Source organism: Diorhabda sublineata, chromosome 8 (genome assembly GCF_026230105.1).
Source record: "Diorhabda sublineata isolate icDioSubl1.1 chromosome 8, icDioSubl1.1, whole genome shotgun sequence".
Classification (NCBI taxonomy): domain Eukaryota; kingdom Metazoa; phylum Arthropoda; class Insecta; order Coleoptera; family Chrysomelidae; genus Diorhabda; species Diorhabda sublineata.
Genome location: NC_079481.1, coordinates 20,732,107 through 20,751,116, shown reverse-complemented (window position 1 = coordinate 20,751,116; position 19,010 = coordinate 20,732,107). Strand labels below are relative to the sequence as shown.

Below are 19,010 nucleotides of genomic sequence, written 5' to 3'. Positions count from 1 at the left end.
AAGTTTATTGTCCTAAAAAAATTTTTTTGATTCAAAAAAAAAACATTATTACTAAAATATGATAGACTCTAATAACAATAAGCTGACGATTTAGTCCTGCCTGGACATAAAATATCACAATCACCGCAAATTCGATTGTTGGATGTTGACGTTAGGAGTAATATGTCCTGGCATAGTCACGTAGCCGAATTAGCTAAAGAGCTTCACAAAAATGTTGAGTTCTCTTTAATACCAAAAAGTTATATTATCGGCAATAGCTTCTAATCCTATAAAAGATTCGTCCATCTTTAGAGTATTGCTCACACATTTGGAGCTCGACTCCTAACCATATTCTGAACCTGCTGGACTCAATACAAAAGATAGCAATTCGACTTATAGGCGATCCAAAATTGAACAGAAACTTATGCTTATAGCATAAAAGAAAGGTCGCTGACCTGAATCTGTTTTATTGATATTACAACGGCAGATGCTCTTCCGAGCTATCCAACATAATCCCACGTAGAGCAGCTTTTGCAAGACATACTAGACAGGTAGACGTGGCTCATGAACACGGAGTTCGTCTGCAAACTCCCAGAACGTAAATTTCTCGGGATTCCTTTTTACGGAAAACTATATTTTAGAATTCGCAAATAGTGTTCGTATAGTATAGTGTATCGTGTCATGGTACCATAAGTTATCTATTTTTACATGAAGTACTGTAAACTGAATGGACATTTGTAGCCGTAACCATATGCGTACTTAAAACACATGTAGTTTAAATGTTTCATTTTCTTAGTTTAAAAAAGAAGACAAAACCAACCTAGTATTTTCTGGTTAATTTATAAATAGTTATTGGTTTAAAAAAAATCTATTTATCTTCTAAATGGCTAGCTCTATATATAAAGTACAAAGACTTTTAAATCGGCATTTTATAAATACTCATTTTCGACATGCTTTAAGATTATCAACACAACAATCAACAAAAGATGATAAAGAAACCCATTTTGGTTTTGAAAAAGTTAAAGAAAGTGAAAAGCACAAAAAAGGTATAATCATTTTCATTGTGGAATATATTCTATTATAAATCGTTTTAGTGTTTGAAGTTTTTGAAAATGTAGCCCTAGATTATGATATAATGAATGATGCTATGTCTTTGGGGATCCATAGGCTTTGGAAAGATTATTTCATGTGGAGTTTGCTTCCTACTGATGGCACAAAATTGTTAGATGTTGCTGGAGGCACAGGTACTGCATGCTAGTTCTAGGGAACAGTTAAAAATAAGAGATGTTATTGCTGTTTACTACAACCATAGTTTCCAAAAATTATCACTATTGTACCACTAAAGGTCCCAAAACTTACTCAAATTAGTGGGGTTAAGAACATTCATACTTGCATAATTTTTAAATATATTCTTAAAAGTTATCAAAATGTATAAATAATCTTCATAAATATGGAAATACTTATATTGCAACTCTCAACTTTTGAAAATTTTAGGAGATATAGCATTTAGATTTATCGATTATGTGAAAAATAACAATTTACAAGATTGCCACGTTACTATAAGTGATATTAATCCTCACATGCTGGAAGTTGGGAAATTGAGAAGCAGCAAACTTGGTCATGATACAAACATTATAAGTTGGAAAGAAGCAAATGCTGAACAATTAGACTTTGAAGATAATATGTTCAATGTATATACTATAGCTTTTGGTATAAGAAATGTCACACATATAGATAAAGTTCTCTCAGAGGCTTATAGAGTTTTACAACCAGGGGGAAGGTTTATGTGTATGGAATTCAGTCACTTAGAAAATTCTATGGCACAGTGGTGAGTATATATATATATATATATATGTATATATATATATATATATATATATATATATATATATATATTCCTTCAACTTTCTACTTTTTAGACCTCTTTTATATGGTTTTATTAATAAATTATCTTGATATTATATACTTTTAAACGAAATTTTAATTGGTAGAGACCTAACATCAAGATAATTTATCAGTAAAACTAAATTAATATTTTTATTTAAGTATTGGGATATCTGTTTGAATTTTTATTGCTGCTAAACTCAATTGTGCTACCAGATAACTGTTAGAGCATTGAATCCAATGTTTTTTAATTTTACAAATAGCAATTGGTCTAGTTAAATCATGCTTTATTTTAAAACAATTTCTAGATTTTCCAAAATGAATATAGCCTTGTTTTGTTAGATCTAATATCCTTAGAATGTTAAAAACATCTAATCTTATTTAAAAATGTGCTTTTTGGGTAGGTTGGAGCTTCACAAATGTTTTCAACCAAAATATAAGAAACTAGTTAAAGAAGAATGTATCAGAGTTTATTTGAGATACTGATAGTATTCTTAGTAAACAAAATTAAGTAATGTGACCTAATTGATTGAGAAATGAACCTTTTAAATAAATACAATTTCTTTGGTACTTGATATGTCAATTTTTTTGAGAAACTTTAAAAAATAAAACTATTTTCAAAAAAACAGAACTGATTCAAAACAACAAAATCAGCAATTGAACAGGATAGATCACTCTTATTGTCTCAGGTTCAAATTTGTTGTTATTCCATGAAAATAACTCACATCTATTTGAGCCTTATCAACTACACATTTAGGAATGTTATAAATTTAGAACAAAATTTGTCCCAAAGTTGGTTGATGTCTTGGGAATTTGTCAAGTTGAAAAACTCACTTATAGAAAACAAAGTTTATGGTATAAAATTTAACATAAAAAACAAAGTATATAACACCTCACTAAAACGAGTTGTTAAATTATTGAAATATCTAGGAATTGCAAATAGGATCATAATATGGGTATTAAGGTGAGAATGGATAAAGTGAGAAATGCATATACAATATGTACAAAAATGGTGAGATGCTACATCTTTCTTGTAATTTTATATAGTTTGATAGCATGGACAAACAACTTCCTGACTCTGGAATCTGTGACGTTGTATGGAAAATCTGCTACAAAACTATTCTATGTAACAAACAACAAGAATATGATTGTCGTTGTAGTCAATATTGCAAGAGTCAATGATTAATAACTGTCAAGAGACAAAAAGAACAAATTTATCAACTTCTACTTGATATAGCAAAAGTATTTGGTAATATTTGTCATAAAGTTTTCCTTTATAAACAATATTCAGATAAATTTCAATCAGACATGTAGAGTCATACAAGAAAACTGATCTTACAAGTTATAGCGATAGTGTACCACTGGGAAGTTGCTCTAGGATTTGTCTGCTACCCACAAAGCAGGCAACAGATTGACAAAAATGGATAATCATAATTAATTAAACTAAATGTTAGTAATACCAATAAGAAAATAGAACATCAGTATTCCAATAACATTCTAATCAAAATATAAAAATCAGGAAGTATGAAAGCAATTCGCTATATCAGCAGATACTTTTGGATCTAATTATTTAGCTTTGTATTATATATAATGGGTCATTAATACACACAGAGAAACTTTCTGTAAGATGCAAAAAGATAGATATTCAATGCTTGTGTTGATTCTTATTAATCTAGTTATAATAATGCAATTTATCCACCTCAAAGAGAATTGATTAAACATCCAAATACTAGACACTAATTTGAATTTTAGGTTGTATGATCAGTATAGTTTCCAGATAATTCCAGTATTAGGACAAGTCATTGCAGGCAAATGGCAACCTTATAAATATTTAGTTGAGAGTATAAGGCAATTCCCCAATCAGGTAATTAATACTTAAAATAACAGTATCTTTATAAATTGTTCTCTAATCTCCAATGTAATACTAATTTATGAGCAGTTTCTTATTGGGAACGTGGTAATGAAAATATATTAAAGTTAGTCCACTTTGGTGTTTCCTTGCCACGTTCCCAATAAGAAACCGCTCATAATATAATAATATAGCTGGCAAAGATTATATATATATATATATATATATATATATATATATATATATATATATATATATAAATTACTTCTTAGACCTTTTGCTATATTAATGCATATAAATGTTCTTGATTTTAGGTCTCTTCAGTTTTAAAATTAGTTTTTTTTTTGATAGTTTTTAAAAGAAAGATAAATTTTGAAAATAATGTAAAAAACCCCATATGTTCTTATCGGATTTTCATTTGTTTTCAAGTTATGGAGTAATTAAAAATGTTCATCTAGCTTTCCACTTATATCTGAATTTTAACATTATCAAAGTATACTATGTTCGAGGCTCAAAGGCATTTGATAATTCTGACGTTTTGATGAATTGTCAGTGTACAGTGAACAGTAACTGAACGTTTAATTTCGAATTTATGTGATTGTTAGTGTTGCAAAAAGGCCAGATACTCATTCAAATTTAGAATATGCAAATATGGTGTTTGTTTATGGTTTCTGTAATGGAAATGCTACAGCTGCTACTGAAGAATATCGTCAACGTTTTCCACACCAGAGATATCCTGATAAAAACGTATTTATTAGAGTTTTTAACAAATTGTGCGAGACTGGTAAGCTTGCCAGATGCAACTACTAGCTCACGGAGAATTGCCACTCAATTGGGAATTCCACAAAAAAGGGTTATAAACACACGTCCTTATCTACAACCAGAGGATTACGCTAACCGTAGGGAGTTTTGTCAGTGCATAAATAATAATCATTGTGTTGTATCGAGTATACTCTTTACGGATGAAGCTACATTTACCCGTGATGGCATTGATAATATTCGTAACTATCATGTATGGTTGGACGAAAATCCCCACGCAAGCAATTTTCAACATCGGTTTTGTGTAAACGTGTGGTGAGGTATGGTGTCATCCTATGTCACAAAAACTGCATTAAAAGAAAACAATTATCCGGAAAAAATGATAAATAACATATTCAAGAAAAGGATAAACAGATACTACAATCAATTTAAAAACAAATCTGAAACGAACCATCAAAACATAAAACATTTTTCCTTACCATATGTACATGGACTTTCCCAACAATCATCGAATTATTTCAATAAATTAAAATCTTGCCTTGTACTAATTGTGCACTGTCTACATAGGGCAAACATCTCAGTATTTGGAAAATAGACTAAGAGGTGATCAATACGATAAAAAAAAATAGAACTGCATTAACGAACCATGAAATATCAAAAAAACATAAATTCAATTATAAAGATTCAAAAATTCTTGAAACGGAATCTAATACATGAAAAAGAGAAATTTTAGAAATGGTTCACATTCATAAGAACGAAAAAGCTATAAATGATAAAAAAGATCTAAATAATTTTAAGCTCTATTTTGTAAATTCTAATAAATTTAATATATTTGAGATGTGGAAACCAAGGAAAAATTAATTTTTCTTATTGGAACAAAGATCTAAGTTGATTTTATCATTATTTTGATATTCATAATGAAGGTGATCTTTATATGACTATAAATAAGTAAATTGTCAGTGTCAATATCATATTTTGATAGACTTGAAGAAAAGTCGAAACGTCATAATTTATCATTCTTTTAAAATCTATCAAAAAAAAACTAATTTTGAAACAGAAGAGACCTAAAATCAAGAACATTAAGATGCATTAATATATCAAAGGTCTAAGAAATAATTATATATATATATATATATATATATATATATATATATATATATATATATATATATATATATATATATATAAATGTGAAGAATTCTTTGCCAGTTTCTTATTGGGAAAGTGGCATTTTTTATTTAGGATCAAAACTGAAGTGCTTTGAGGCTCATATCATTGATAAAAAGCAGTGGGCTGGTGACTGAAAGTCTGCTATACATAATAATGGAGCCACTGGTACACATATGGCTGCGGGATGAATGGCTTGGCCGGAGCAGCTTTCTGTGGAGGATACTCCATAATTAGCTTGAGAAACATGCTAGCCTCTTCCAAGCCGATGTATTAACTGTGATGAAATGTGGACACGCGATAATCAATCGACGCCATAGAAACACAGTAATCTTAATCTGCTCAGACAGCAGAGCGGCCGTACAAGCCATAACAGCCGTTATGGTGTGTTCTAGGCTTGTGCTGGGGTGCAGGAAAGTCCTACAAGAACTGGTGAGTGATGGCTGAAAAACCCATTCAAAGTGTTGCTATCGCGTCTCTCAACGGTCTGCTTGCAAGACAGGCTCGGCGGAGACGGATAGATATTGGCATCAGATAAGCTAAAATACACATAGATGGGCTTTCTACCTTTTTTACCAAACAACTGCCCCACTTAAATATAGGCGCGATATTCGAGTAGTAACTGGTCTGTTAACTGAACACGTTCCAAGACGCCATCTCAACACTACGGGTATCACGGACGACCCGGGGTGCCTCCATGGAGAAGAAAGAAACTGTAGACCACGTTATTGGTCAGTATATAACCCTCACAAGTACGATATTCAAACACTTGGGCAATCCTCACAGTAGTGACAATAAAAGGGTCAAGCCAAAGTACCTGATTGACTTTTCAAAGGACATCAGCCTCTGGTAATGTTGAGTCGGACAGGACGAGCCTATCAGAAGGCCATGTGTTTACGACCATTGGCCGCCCACTATTCTACTATGAAACATTTTAAAACTAAAAAGGTTATGGAACCAAGGTTTCAATTAAATGTAATTATAACAATTTTCGTTTTAATCCAGTAACTATAATGGAAAGTATTAGCTTTTTCCCAAAACTTCGTTGTCTTTATTTATATTCAGATGAATCCTTTTTGTTACAAATTTGATCAAAAATCTAAGCAACTGGTCTCTCTGGGTACAACTATGTCTAATTGCTAACGAGATGAGTGAAACAAGTGGACAGATGAAGAATTGAAATAAAGCGAATAAAAGAACTTAATTAAAACTATTGCTTTTAAATTTACAACCCAACCCTTCCGACCAAGAATTTATTTATTCTTTTAACTTATATTAAAATTACGTGAAGTTATTTTCAGATACTCTAAAAAAAAACTATTTGTTTTTAGGAACATTTCAAACAAATGATTGAAGAAGCTGGATTTAGACAGGTATCTTATGATAATCTCACATTAGGAGTGGTATCTATCCATTCTGGATATAAATTGTAATATATTTAAATAAATGACTTCTAATAACTTGATTTAGGACTAATTTATACTTTTCAAGCAATTTCATTACTTTACCATCCAACGTATTCAAGTAGTAGTCGAGGGGAATATTACTAATAAGAACAATGAGAATACACTGAAATGCAGACAAGCCACTGCAGATCTATGGCTGCAATTTTTTTCTGATATGGTAAATTAAGCCATCAGTCTCACAATGGTTATAGTTTATTTCAGAAAGGTATAGACTAATAAAACATCACTAGGTGTGCAAAGGTACCACAGAGTGACCCAATGAATATCTAAGCCACTTTCATAGTTTAGCATTGATTTTATTGTAAAAAATCTTTTTTATCAAGTGCAGATAGTACCACCCGGGTTGGGGTCAATATGTATATGGGTTTAGCCTATTGTTATCCATTCACAAACACTGAAAATAATGTGCCAACGGCGTGCCGGTAGGATACAGAATAAAAATTAGGCATTATGTTCATAGTATTAGGTACACTTATTTTTTATTGAACATTATACAGAAATTAAATTATAAAAAATCATAATATTCTTCGTCATCTGAGGAACTGTCATCTCCTCTTGACGTTATAATTAACGGGTCGACGGTCCAATCGATTAAGTAGTAAATATCCCACATTTTCTCCTCTTCTTTAATGACATGCTGGACTGCTTTTCGCCAGTTCTCTGGTGTCACCTCCCTAATGGCTTGATCAAACAGTAGCTTAATGTCTTTCATTTTGAATCTCGTGTTGTGTCTTGCTACAAATCCTTTCACTTGCGCCCATATAAGTTACACTTTGTTTTTCTGCTATATCTTCAACGGCGTATTTCATAAAACGATGTTTGTGTAAATTTACTATAGCTAATAGTTCTTTTTTCATCAAATTATATTCAAATTAAATACTTTTGGTGGTTAACCAGTCAATAACTTCAGGCCAGAAAACATACTTTTCCTAATTCTCTTACGCAATTACTTGAAATTTTAATATTACAAACAATACTATTTCAAGACCTACACCGAAATTGAGCCGAACTGGACCGAATTCCCCATTTTATTGTATTTACTTATTTTATTACTATTTACTCTCTTCCTCTTGATAAGGATACTTCTTCTCTGCCATTTTTTTCCAATGAAAGAAGTCCTTTTAATTTCATTTCTGAATTCTATTTATCTATATACAATTTTCTCGGATACTCCTATACATTATCCGGCATTCATTTCTATGCAAGAGGATTACTGTTCAAAGGAAACATACTTGTGGCCCATGAAATCAGTATTTATTTTTGTAAAACAACTGTACCCTCTTTTAACCTTCTATTTTCGACTTGTTCCTCCTTCATTTGTCACCATTACTGCCCCAGAACTACCTAGTATTCATAGATGGAATAGATGGCGACATAAAACTATTCTGTTCTATAATTCCTCCCAAAATATGAACTGTTTGTTTGAAGAAAGCAAATTCAACTCTTATCTATATGAACACATACATAAGAATGGATCTCGGACATATCTCGGGAACCGTTCATAGTACAGCTTCGGTAAAAAAATTTATAACAAAAGTGACCTCAAGAAAAACCTAGAAATTATTTACAAAGTTGTAGGTCCACCGCCAGAGGTCGCAATTGAATACCAAAAATTATAAAATGAATAATATACAAATTTTGTCTAATTAAGAGGCATTTAAACTATGATTATCGCATTCTTCAAGAAATTCAGCGTATATTTAATTTTACAAGTTTTAGTCTATCTCTTCAAATAAGAGGTGGGGAAGCGGGAACTTTATTATGAAAAAACGCCTGTAAGTCCTATCTAGGTAATCTTAGACTTTTTGAAGAGAGCTTCTGTCTACCAATGTAAGAGTTATAATTTCTTAACAACCTAATGAGTAACGTATGCGCTATTTATTTATTTTTTTAAATCAGCTACCTTTGAAAAATGTTGAATGGAAACAAGCAGTTTTAATGAAGGAATATAAAAGTAGACCAAATTAGCAATAGAATAGCGAAAACCGCATGTCGATATCTTTTTCGTATTACGAGATATTTTAAGAAACGTGTGAATTAAGCATTTTCCTTTAAACATAAATTACTCCGGGTTGTCTGAACGGATTTTAACATTTTTTGATTCCTCAAAATTTTCTTTCCTTGTTCTCTTAATAATAGTTCCAATTATTATGTCAATATTACTTATGCTGTCACCGGGAAACTGCACTGATAGGTGGATAGGACGTGAAGGCCTATTTTTTTGGCCAGCCAGGTCACCAGACTTAACCATCTTAGATTTCTATCCCTGGGGTCGGATTAAAGACCTTGTTTGTGCAATTAGACCCGCTACTAGAGATAACATGATCGAGAGAATACGAAACGCCCTTCGAGTATTTCGAGAGCAGAAATTGAGACTGCTCTACTCTTCAAAGAATAAACGCTTGTATCGAAAATGATGGGCGACAATTTGAACATTTAAGTCGTCACTAGCGAGGTACCTTAAGTTATATTACCATTTTAACTTCCATAATGCAGTTTTCCGGTGAAAGCATAAGTAATATTGACATAATAATTGGAACTATTATGTTAAAATCCGTTCAGTCAATCCGGAGTAATTTATGTTTAAAGGAAAATGCTTAAAATTTACACATTTCTTAGGATATCTCATAATACGAAAAAGATATCGACATGCGGTTTTCGCTATTCTGTTGCTAATTTGGTCTACTTTTATATTCCTTAATTAAAACTGCATGCTTCCATTCAACATTTTTCAAGGATAGCTAGATTTAAAAAATAAATAAATAGCGCCCTCTAGCATATACGTTACTCATTAGGTTGTTTCGAAATTATAACTCTCACATTGGTAAAAAGGAGTTCTTCAAAAAGAATAAGTTTGCATAGATAGGCTAAGTAGAACTGGACTTACAGGCGTTTTTTCATAATAAAGTTCCCGTTTCCCCCCACCTCTTAATGGAAGAGATAGACTAAATCTTGTAAAATCAAATATACCCTGAATTTCTTGAAGAATGCGATAATCATAGTTTAAATGCATCTTAATTAGGCAAAATTTGTAAATTAATCAAATTATAATTTTTGGTATTTAATTACGTCCTCTAGCGGTGGACCTACAACTCTGTAAATATTTTCCAGGTTTTTCTCGACGTCACTTTTGTTATAATTTTTTTGTCCCGAAGCTTTACTATAAACGGTTCCCGAGATATGGCCGAGAGCCATTCTTATTGGTACACCCGGTACATAATTTAGGGATACCTTTATTACATCTCTTTCTCCACGACCAGTCAAGAAATTCTTTCTAATAGAGGAAATTTTTAGAATACTTCAGCATGTACATGTCTTGAATTGAATCAATCACTCTGAAGATACTTTTTACTGCCAAGTCACAAACAACATAACTAAAGACTTGGTCATTAAAACTCACGTAACTGTGTTTGTAGATTGGTATTGACCAGTGCATTTTGTATGAGTTTTAATGTACAATCCAACATTGTCCTTCAAGATACAACATTCTATACTTCGCAAGAGTAAATGGCATGGCCATGTTGTAATTATCCCTATATAGTGAAAATGTATATTTCTGAATTTTTAATATTTGGGATTTAAGATAAATATACAAATTCCGATTTTTTTCATGATAAATGTTGGCATTCTCCATATCACTCTTGTTTAGGTGTTTTTTAACATGTAACAATTTTTTTTTATTTGTGTTCATCAACTTTGTAAAATACACTCATAGGTGAATTAATTAATCAATAAAAGATATGTTAATGAACAAATTTATTATTATAACATATATATGTTAAATTTTCTTTCATAGTGTAGACAAATTTATGTGAAATCTAACAAGAAAAGTTCATACACTATAGCACAAAGTGTCAATTGTTTCATCCTGTAATTTGTTTGTTGACAAGACACTTCTTATATTGATTCAATGAACAGTGCACCAGGAACAAATATGTATGTCATTGCTTACTTGTTCATTATAAACAATTTAAAATTTTTGGCCATCTCACACCATTATAAACTGTCTACATCACACAATCACCAGTTCATGTCTCTAAAAAATCTATGAATTCATATCAATGGTATTTCAATAACGCCACTCAATCCAATATCAAAAAGCTACTTTACTTTTCTATCACTTCCTTGCTTGCCTTACATTTTCTAATCTGTTATAGATTTTTTCAACTGCAATGATTTCTTCCTGTGAAGGTACTAAATTCAATAAGCCATTTTCTAACTCTTTCAACTCCTAACAGTCTGGCAACATACCTAATACTATGAACTACTATCCTCAAGCAATAGGTCTTACTGTGTTGGTTACATAAAGATCATACCGAATACACTTTTTACACCAATACTCACAATTACACTGTCTGACGCGCGTTTCGATAACACAGTTATCATCTTCAGAGACTGAAAGTAAATCAATATCAATACTCCCTATGTCCTTTAACCTTATAGCAAGAAGTCGTTTATCTCTCTAACTTATAATTTCAATGTTATACTCTATGTATAAAATCCTTAAAGCATTACTCTGGTGTCATGTTTTTATAGAAAATCATTATTATTCATAAGTACTTTATCGAAAATTGTCCATATAGGTATTATTGATTTTTAATATTGCCAAAACTCATTAAAGCAGTAAATGACTTTTAGTATTCATAACAATACAAGCTAATTAGTACTACTAAAACTCACTATAGTGTTCTAATGATTTATGGTATGATATAATCTGATAAACTTAGAGGTACATAGTACTACTAAAACTCACTAGAGGGTGTTAATAATTTCTGGTGAAAAAATACAACAAAGACAAATCATTTAGTGGTTTTAATTTTATTGCATGAATAGACCCGTGCTAACTGCAGTTATTAGTTTTCATTCGAAGGGTGAGGAACTACATCGGCGTCATATAAAATTGAAGTTATAATAAGTATAAAAATGGATAAAAGTAAATTTTTAAGAGGTTGGTGTGCACAAATACTAGATGCACTTGAACGTCAGGAGAATATAAATAGTGATAGTGATTTTAATCTTGTAAGTGAACCGTCTACATCTCGTATGCAGAATCCAACTTCCTTTGCTTATGAAGATGATTTGAACATATCTGTAAGTAACGAGATGATTACAGTTTGTAATAAATTAGTTAAACATTAAGACCCGTTTGTGTAGGTTGACACATATTTAGTATAAACGAAAAATTCTAATTAACAGAAAATCATTGTTTTATTGTAGGATGACTCTGTAGCTGATCCCGAATGGGTAATAGGCAGTAATAAAGAAAATAGGGCATATGACTGGGAGGGCATTTCTGACAGTAATAAAAATGAGAGCTGAAGATGGTCACGAGGATTGTGGTAATGATGATGACAGAAAATCATTTATGACGTTTCCAATATTCCTAATGCTTACAATTTTCATTATAGACATTTCATGTAAATGGCGATATACTAAATAATGAGCACAAGAAAATTAAAACCACTAAATAGCACAAAAAAATGAAGACTTACAAACGAAATAAAGAAAAAATGTTTGTCACAGTGTTTACAATACAAAAATTATAAAGGACAGTTACAAGCACCTAAATCTATTGAATGTAAACTACATTGTTCAGAAATTTTTTCAGAGAATGAGAGTGTTGATATTTGCAAAAATTATTGGGGATTAGCGGACTATAATCGCCAAAACGATTTTATACTTATGAATGTAGTATCTAATCCTCCCAAGAGATGCTATGTTAATGTATTAAAGAGAAGGATGATATCTCGAACTTACTATTTCCAACGAGATAGAATAAAAACTAGACTTTGTCAAAAGTTTTTCGAAGCCTCTTTATGCATATCAAATGGACCTGTCAACAAATCATTTTCGGAAGTAGGAAGTTCAGGAAACTTTGGAGGTAAGGATAAAAGGGGTACTCATCCAGCCCAAAATAAAACAAAACAAGCAGATGTTGATTTTATTAAACACCACATTGAGTCATTCCCGAAAATAGAGTCTCATTATTGCAGGAAGACTTCTGGGGAAGCAGTATTTGGACAGCAACCTTTCTATATCCAAAATGTATTCTTTGTATGTAGAAACATGTCAAACACCAGTCTCTATAAATGTTTATAGAAAAATATTTGCTACCGAGTATAATCTTGACTTCCACAAACCTAAAAAAGATTTATGCTTACTCTGCCATAAATATGATTCTTTCAAAAAGATCAATTCACCTGATATTGCTACTCTTCAAGAAGAATACGATCATCATATTGACTTAAAAAATATATACAAGATATATCGCAAAAAATAACGACAAGATTCGAGCATATAATGATGCCACATTTAATTCGATAACTTTAAATTAAACAGGTGCTACACATACCTACTCATAACGTTTCTCTGTTATATTATTTATGCAAATTAAACCTATATAATGCATCAATATACGAAGCCCTTTCTCCAAATGATGTGTACTACTATTTATGGACTGAGATAAATGGTAAAACAGGAAGCAATGAAGTAGGTACTGTACTTTATAAATGGACATTAAATGTATCACAGACTGTAACTAAAATATCAATTTTCTCGGACACGTGTGGAGGCCACAATCGAAATCAATATCTTGAGTTATTATTGCTATATCTGGTTCAGAAAACACACATTAATGTCATCAAACACAAGTTTCTCGACTCAGGTCACTCTCATGGAAGTCGACAGTGTGTTCATAGTGCCATAGAGGCAAAGGCAAATGAAACACATACCCATCTTTTCTATGATAGATATTTGCAATATTATCCGATTAGCAAGATCAAATAAGCTTATGTTAAGAAAAACAGTACTATTAAAGAACCTTACACTCCAGTGGAGATGATGTTCTTGGATATCATTGATTTAAAAGAATTGAAGTAAAAATTAATGAAAAACCGAAATATTTCAAACGATGGCTAAAAGTAAAATGTTTTAAATTTGAAAAACAAAAGCCCAAATATTATACAATTCCGTTATGATTATGATTCAATATAATATATGAAGAATTAGATGTCAGTTTATCTATTTCCAAGCAGAATGAACTGAAAACCTTAATTTTCGACAGAGAAACGTCCAAGAAAAGCCTCAGAAGGCGCCGACTTCCCGAAGAAGTGAAGTTTGATTTTAATTATCAGGATTATAAGTAACAAAATTAAAAAATAAGATTTGTTGAAAATGTGTGAGTAAAAAATTATTCCACCAAAACTCCATGACTGGTTTAAAAACTTGCCAGAAAAAGCAGGACGTGATTTTCTTCCTGGTGAAGATGAACCTTGTTCAGAGGAAGAAACAGATTGATCTTTCAATATTTATTTCGTTTTTTTGAACTTTTTCTTATGTTACTATTATTGGTAGATCTGCTTTTTTAATATAAAAAATGTTATTTTTTCTCATTTTATTTATTTATTTTAATTTGTTTTTCTTGTGGAAGAAATCACTAAATCTTTGTTATGTATAATGAATTTCACTAGAAGAATTCACTAACTGTTGTTTTATTGTTTTTATATGCAAAAAAATTTAATCAGAGTTGATTTTTTATTTTAGTTTATAAGTAAATATACTTGTTTTTATTGTTCCAGTTCAACATTGCTCTTGAAGTTTCAAAGTCTTGTAATATAACACTTTTTTAAGTTCCACTTTTATTTTCTCTTATTTCTCGAAAGTGTCACTTATGGAGTTAATGACTTCTTGCAATAAGCCGACAATATATATAGATAGATGGATAGAAATTGTCTTTCAGAAATTATTTATTAAAAAAACTAATTATAAAACAGAAGAGACCTCTTAGTAAATATATTCTAATAAATTCAATTGATTACTGCTATATATTTGAGATGTGGAAACCAAGGAAAAATTAATTTTTCTTATTGGAACAAAGTTCTAAGTTGATTTTATCCTTATTTTGATATTCTTGATGAAGGTCAAAATTTGTCTTTCTTTTAGAAGTTATTAAAAAAAAACTAATTTTATAATTTTAAAACAGAAGAGACCTAAAATCAAGAACTTTTAGATGCATTCATATATATATATATATATATATATATATATATATATATATATATATATATATATATATATATATATATTTATATATTTATAATATAATATTATAAATAATATTATTATATTATAATATATATTTATAAATTTCTTATACCTTTTAACGTTTCGATTTTTCTTCAAGTCTTTATCAAAATATGATATTGACACTGACAATTTGCTTATTTATATTGATCTACAGATCATCTTCATCATGAATATTAAAATAAGGATAAAATCAACTTAGAACTTTGTTCCAATAAGAAAAATTAGTTTTCCTTGGTTTCCACATCTAAAATATATTAAATTTATTACAACTTAAAAAAAAGGGTTACAAATATTTGGATCTTTTTTATCATTTATAGCTTTTTCGTTTCAAGAATTTTTGAATGTTTATAATTGAATTTATGTTTTTTTGATATTTCATGGTTCGTTAATGCAGTTCTATTTTTTTATCGTATTGATTACCTCTTAGTCTATTTTCTAAAAACTGAGATGTTTGCCCTATGTAGACAGCATCACAATTAGTACAAGGCACTTATTAGCCAAACTTATTATCACTGATCTTTTTTGTGACATAGAATCTCACGCATTGAAGTTTAAATATCTTGAGGACCAAGTTGGTTTTGTATACCATTCTGTTCTTATGCTATTGTTAATTTTATATAATGTGACGCAAAAAAATTGAATATTGACAATGCATTACCTACTAAAATATATGGTTTACCAAAACTCCACAAACCTGACATTCCCCTTCGACCGATTTTTTCAAGTATTCAAACTCCTCTCACCCCATTATCTAATTATTTGAAAAAAATTTTATATCAAAACAAATACTATAGCAAATACACATTTAATTTATTTTTTTTTTAAATTAAAAGTATCAAAATTCCTAATCAATATTTATTTCGTTAGATGTGGTTTCTTTATATACAAATATTCCTATTACCATTGTGAAAAATATATTAATGAAAAAATGGGACAAAATTAAAGAATATACAAAAATACCTCAAAATGAATTTATAAAAGCTATAGAACTCACACTTACAACATCATTTTTCAAATATGGAAATGAAATCTACAAACTGATGGTTGTACTATGGGAGCTTCCATTTCAAGTGTTAGAGCATAATTTGTAATGGAAGATCTTGAGAAAACAGTTCTAAGCAAACTTGATAAACTATTCCATTCTTTGCATTATGTATATATATATATATATATATATATATATATATATATATATATATATATATATATATATATAAACTACTCTAATTAATAAAAAAGGTATTTATGGAAAAATGTAGGACAGTAATAGAATAAGAACTAAATGACACCCACATGTGGTTTTAAAGTTGAGAATAAAGAAATATACTTCATATCACCCTGATTAAAATTGCGTTTGTCTCAATTTTTGAAACTCAAAAATTTATCAATGAGACAATTTAATCAATTGAGATTAGGATAACAAAACATTTTATGCCTAAAACACAATAAAGACTGGTTGGTATTTGTTTATTAGAAAATGAAAAAAAATTAACAATTTGAGATTGTTTCTAATAAATCATACACAATTAAAATTAAAAGACTCAAGTTTACAATTTAAAAAAAATTCCCATCATTTCAAACTGTCCTTTTTATTTAATCACACCATTTAATCATATGTCACTTTGCACTTATTTTACAAAAGTACCAAATGAAATTTCATGTTTCCAAAACTTACATAGATACAAGTGTTATTTACAGGAATTGTCCAATATATCACTTTTACACAATTTTTATCTTCCTCTTCCTGCAGAAGTTCCTGGCTGACCCTGTTGCCATTGAGCTCTCCCTCGCCCTGGTTGCTGCTGACCACGGCCTCTCCCTCGAGCTAAAACACATATTATTGTTTTAAAGCAATTTTTAAAATAAATAAAAAAGTAGAAAAGGGATGTTTCAGTATGTTTTGCATTTTAATTATAAACAACATCAAGAATTGAGTTTGTTAAAATATTTAGTATTATTTTTTCAATAGCATGTCTTAATGACTATAACCATTAATATGATAAATTACACAATTAAAGCATCATAACACAGTCACAAGTTTATGAATTAATGAATCAATATTTTGTTATAAAAATTGGTTTCAATTAAGGAATTCTTGATAATACAAGTATATTTTAATAATATATAGTAAGAATAGAAGGTTATATGACACTTGTATAATAATTATGTTTTTAGGTAATTCCTAGATGTATGAGTCATCCCTTTGCAGTCTCCTTTGTATCTCTTGTCCTAGCCCATGGATGCTTTTTACAATGCTTCAAACTAGTTCAAATCCATAAGAGCTTGATAATTAGAAAGGATGTTCATAGTAGTTTTCTCCTCTATTCCACAGAACCAGCATTTCAGAACAGTCACCTAGTTAGTATTGTATCTGTGATAACAGACTTTCACATGCCCTGTGATTAGTTCTACTATAGTAGTTGCCCACTGTCTACTTAGTATTTCTACTGACCATTCTATGAAAGTTTTTCGCTTGTCTGCAGTCATATGACTGCATCCACGTCTCATTGCTTATTTCCCTTTCCCACAGCTCAATTTGTTCCTTAATCTGCGAGTAAAGGATTCCCACTACAAGTTTAGGCTTTGTCCGCTTTAAAGTGACTTCAATCCAAACAATAATTTCATTGCCCCTGACTCCCATATATTCAGGAATCCAGAGCAGCATCACACAGAATCAGCCTTGATTTGGTGCTAATGTTTTCAAAGAAGTTTCTTATGATTGATTTAATTGTATCTATGAATATTTTCTAAATTCTTTTGATTTTTTTTATTGTCATTGAGCAACATAGTAGTAGCATATAGAATCAAGGTAGTAGCAGGTAAGTTTGAATAAAATAACTTCTGGTGTAATAATTAATTAATTTAAAAGTGTTTATAATATTATTAGTGATATATTAGTTATAATTGATCATTTAGGAATAAAATAAAGGGGGATATTTCCTAACAAATATTGAATGGGCCAACAATTTTCTTAAAAACAGAGTATCTTGTATTTACAAATACTGAAAGTTTAATAGTAACAAGTCATTGTAATATAAAATTAAAGACTAATATCAAGGATTTGCCATTTGAATAAAGTATTAAAGGTAACACAACGCAATTTACATAGCCTAAAAAAGTAATGAGAACAAAAATGCAAAAATGACTAAATTTTAGGTAGCAATAATATATATGTAAGTTTAATTATCTCACCTTGCGCTCGAAGAATCGCAGACTTCCCTCTTCCCGCAGTGCCCGCTTTGGTTTGTTTTTTAAACATTGGGGCATTTTTCAACATATCGGGCAATATTAAAAATCTAATTTTTGATCCTCTAATATAGACATTTTCCAACTGAGCGACTTTTCCATCTCTGTAAGTTACAGTAATTTGAGTCATTTGACAATTCATATTATCTTCAGCTTCAATTAGTTTTCCTCTGTAAACTTCGCCGGTTATTGTTTCACAAGATATAACATGACCTTCGGCTTCGTGAAGAACTTTAATGGGTACACCAATTGACATTGTGATATTTTAAAATTAAACTAAGAAAATGAATTTAGCTAAATCCTACGGGGAATACAGGATGTTTTTGGATAAATTTTATTAACGATAGAGATCGTTTAGATTGTTTGAGGCGTTCAAAACAAATTTGACAACTGACGTTCAGTCACAACAAGCGAAGCTTTAGTGTACAATTCATTATGTGATAAAATTATATCGACATCAATGTGAAATTACTCAAGCCTGAATTTCATGTAAAAGAAATCATCAGTGTTAACCAGGCAATTAAATGTATATGTGGTAGCCCCATTACAACATTAGTAAGAGTTATCATAAGTTG

General features: G+C 30.3%; 2 protein-coding genes across 2 annotated transcripts; one reads left to right on the top strand and one right to left on the bottom strand.

Annotated features, from left to right (window-relative positions):
* Positions 1 to 160: 160 nt before the first annotated feature.
* Positions 161 to 7,110, top strand: LOC130447354 (2-methoxy-6-polyprenyl-1,4-benzoquinol methylase, mitochondrial). The gene is made up of 5 exons (XM_056784129.1): positions 161 to 1,025; positions 1,074 to 1,223; positions 1,474 to 1,807; positions 3,616 to 3,727; positions 6,970 to 7,110. Exons 1-5 carry the CDS (start codon positions 863 to 865, stop codon positions 7,069 to 7,071), a joined length of 861 nt encoding a protein of 286 aa, XP_056640107.1. The 5' UTR covers positions 161 to 862; the 3' UTR covers positions 7,072 to 7,110.
* A 9,529-nt stretch (positions 7,111 to 16,639) lies between these two features.
* On the bottom strand, positions 16,640 to 18,840 carry LOC130447371 (small nuclear ribonucleoprotein Sm D3). Its single transcript, XM_056784158.1, has 2 exons — positions 18,382 to 18,840; positions 16,640 to 17,014 (listed from the first exon to the last, which is right to left on the bottom strand). Exons 1-2 carry the CDS (start codon positions 18,689 to 18,691, stop codon positions 16,920 to 16,922), a joined length of 405 nt encoding a protein of 134 aa, XP_056640136.1. The 5' UTR covers positions 18,692 to 18,840; the 3' UTR covers positions 16,640 to 16,919.
* Between the last annotated feature and the right edge of the window lie 170 nt (positions 18,841 to 19,010).

Bases quoted from the DNA above. Each gene is read 5' to 3' on its own strand.
- LOC130447354 (XM_056784129.1), top strand. From the start codon at position 863: ATGGCTAGCTCTATATATAAAGTACAAAGACTTTTAAATCGGCATTTT. The intron at 1,026-1,073 runs GTATAATCATTT...AAATCGTTTTAG, and splicing joins AAGTGAAAAGCACAAAAAAG to TGTTTGAAGTTTTTGAAAAT. The intron at 1,224-1,473 runs GTACTGCATGCT...TGAAAATTTTAG, and splicing joins AGATGTTGCTGGAGGCACAG to GAGATATAGCATTTAGATTT.
- LOC130447371 (XM_056784158.1), bottom strand. From the start codon at position 18,691: ATGTCAATTGGTGTACCCATTAAAGTTCTTCACGAAGCCGAAGGTCAT. The intron at 17,015-18,381 runs GTGAGATAATTA...TATGTGTTTTAG, and splicing joins TGCGATTCTTCGAGCGCAAG to CTCGAGGGAGAGGCCGTGGT.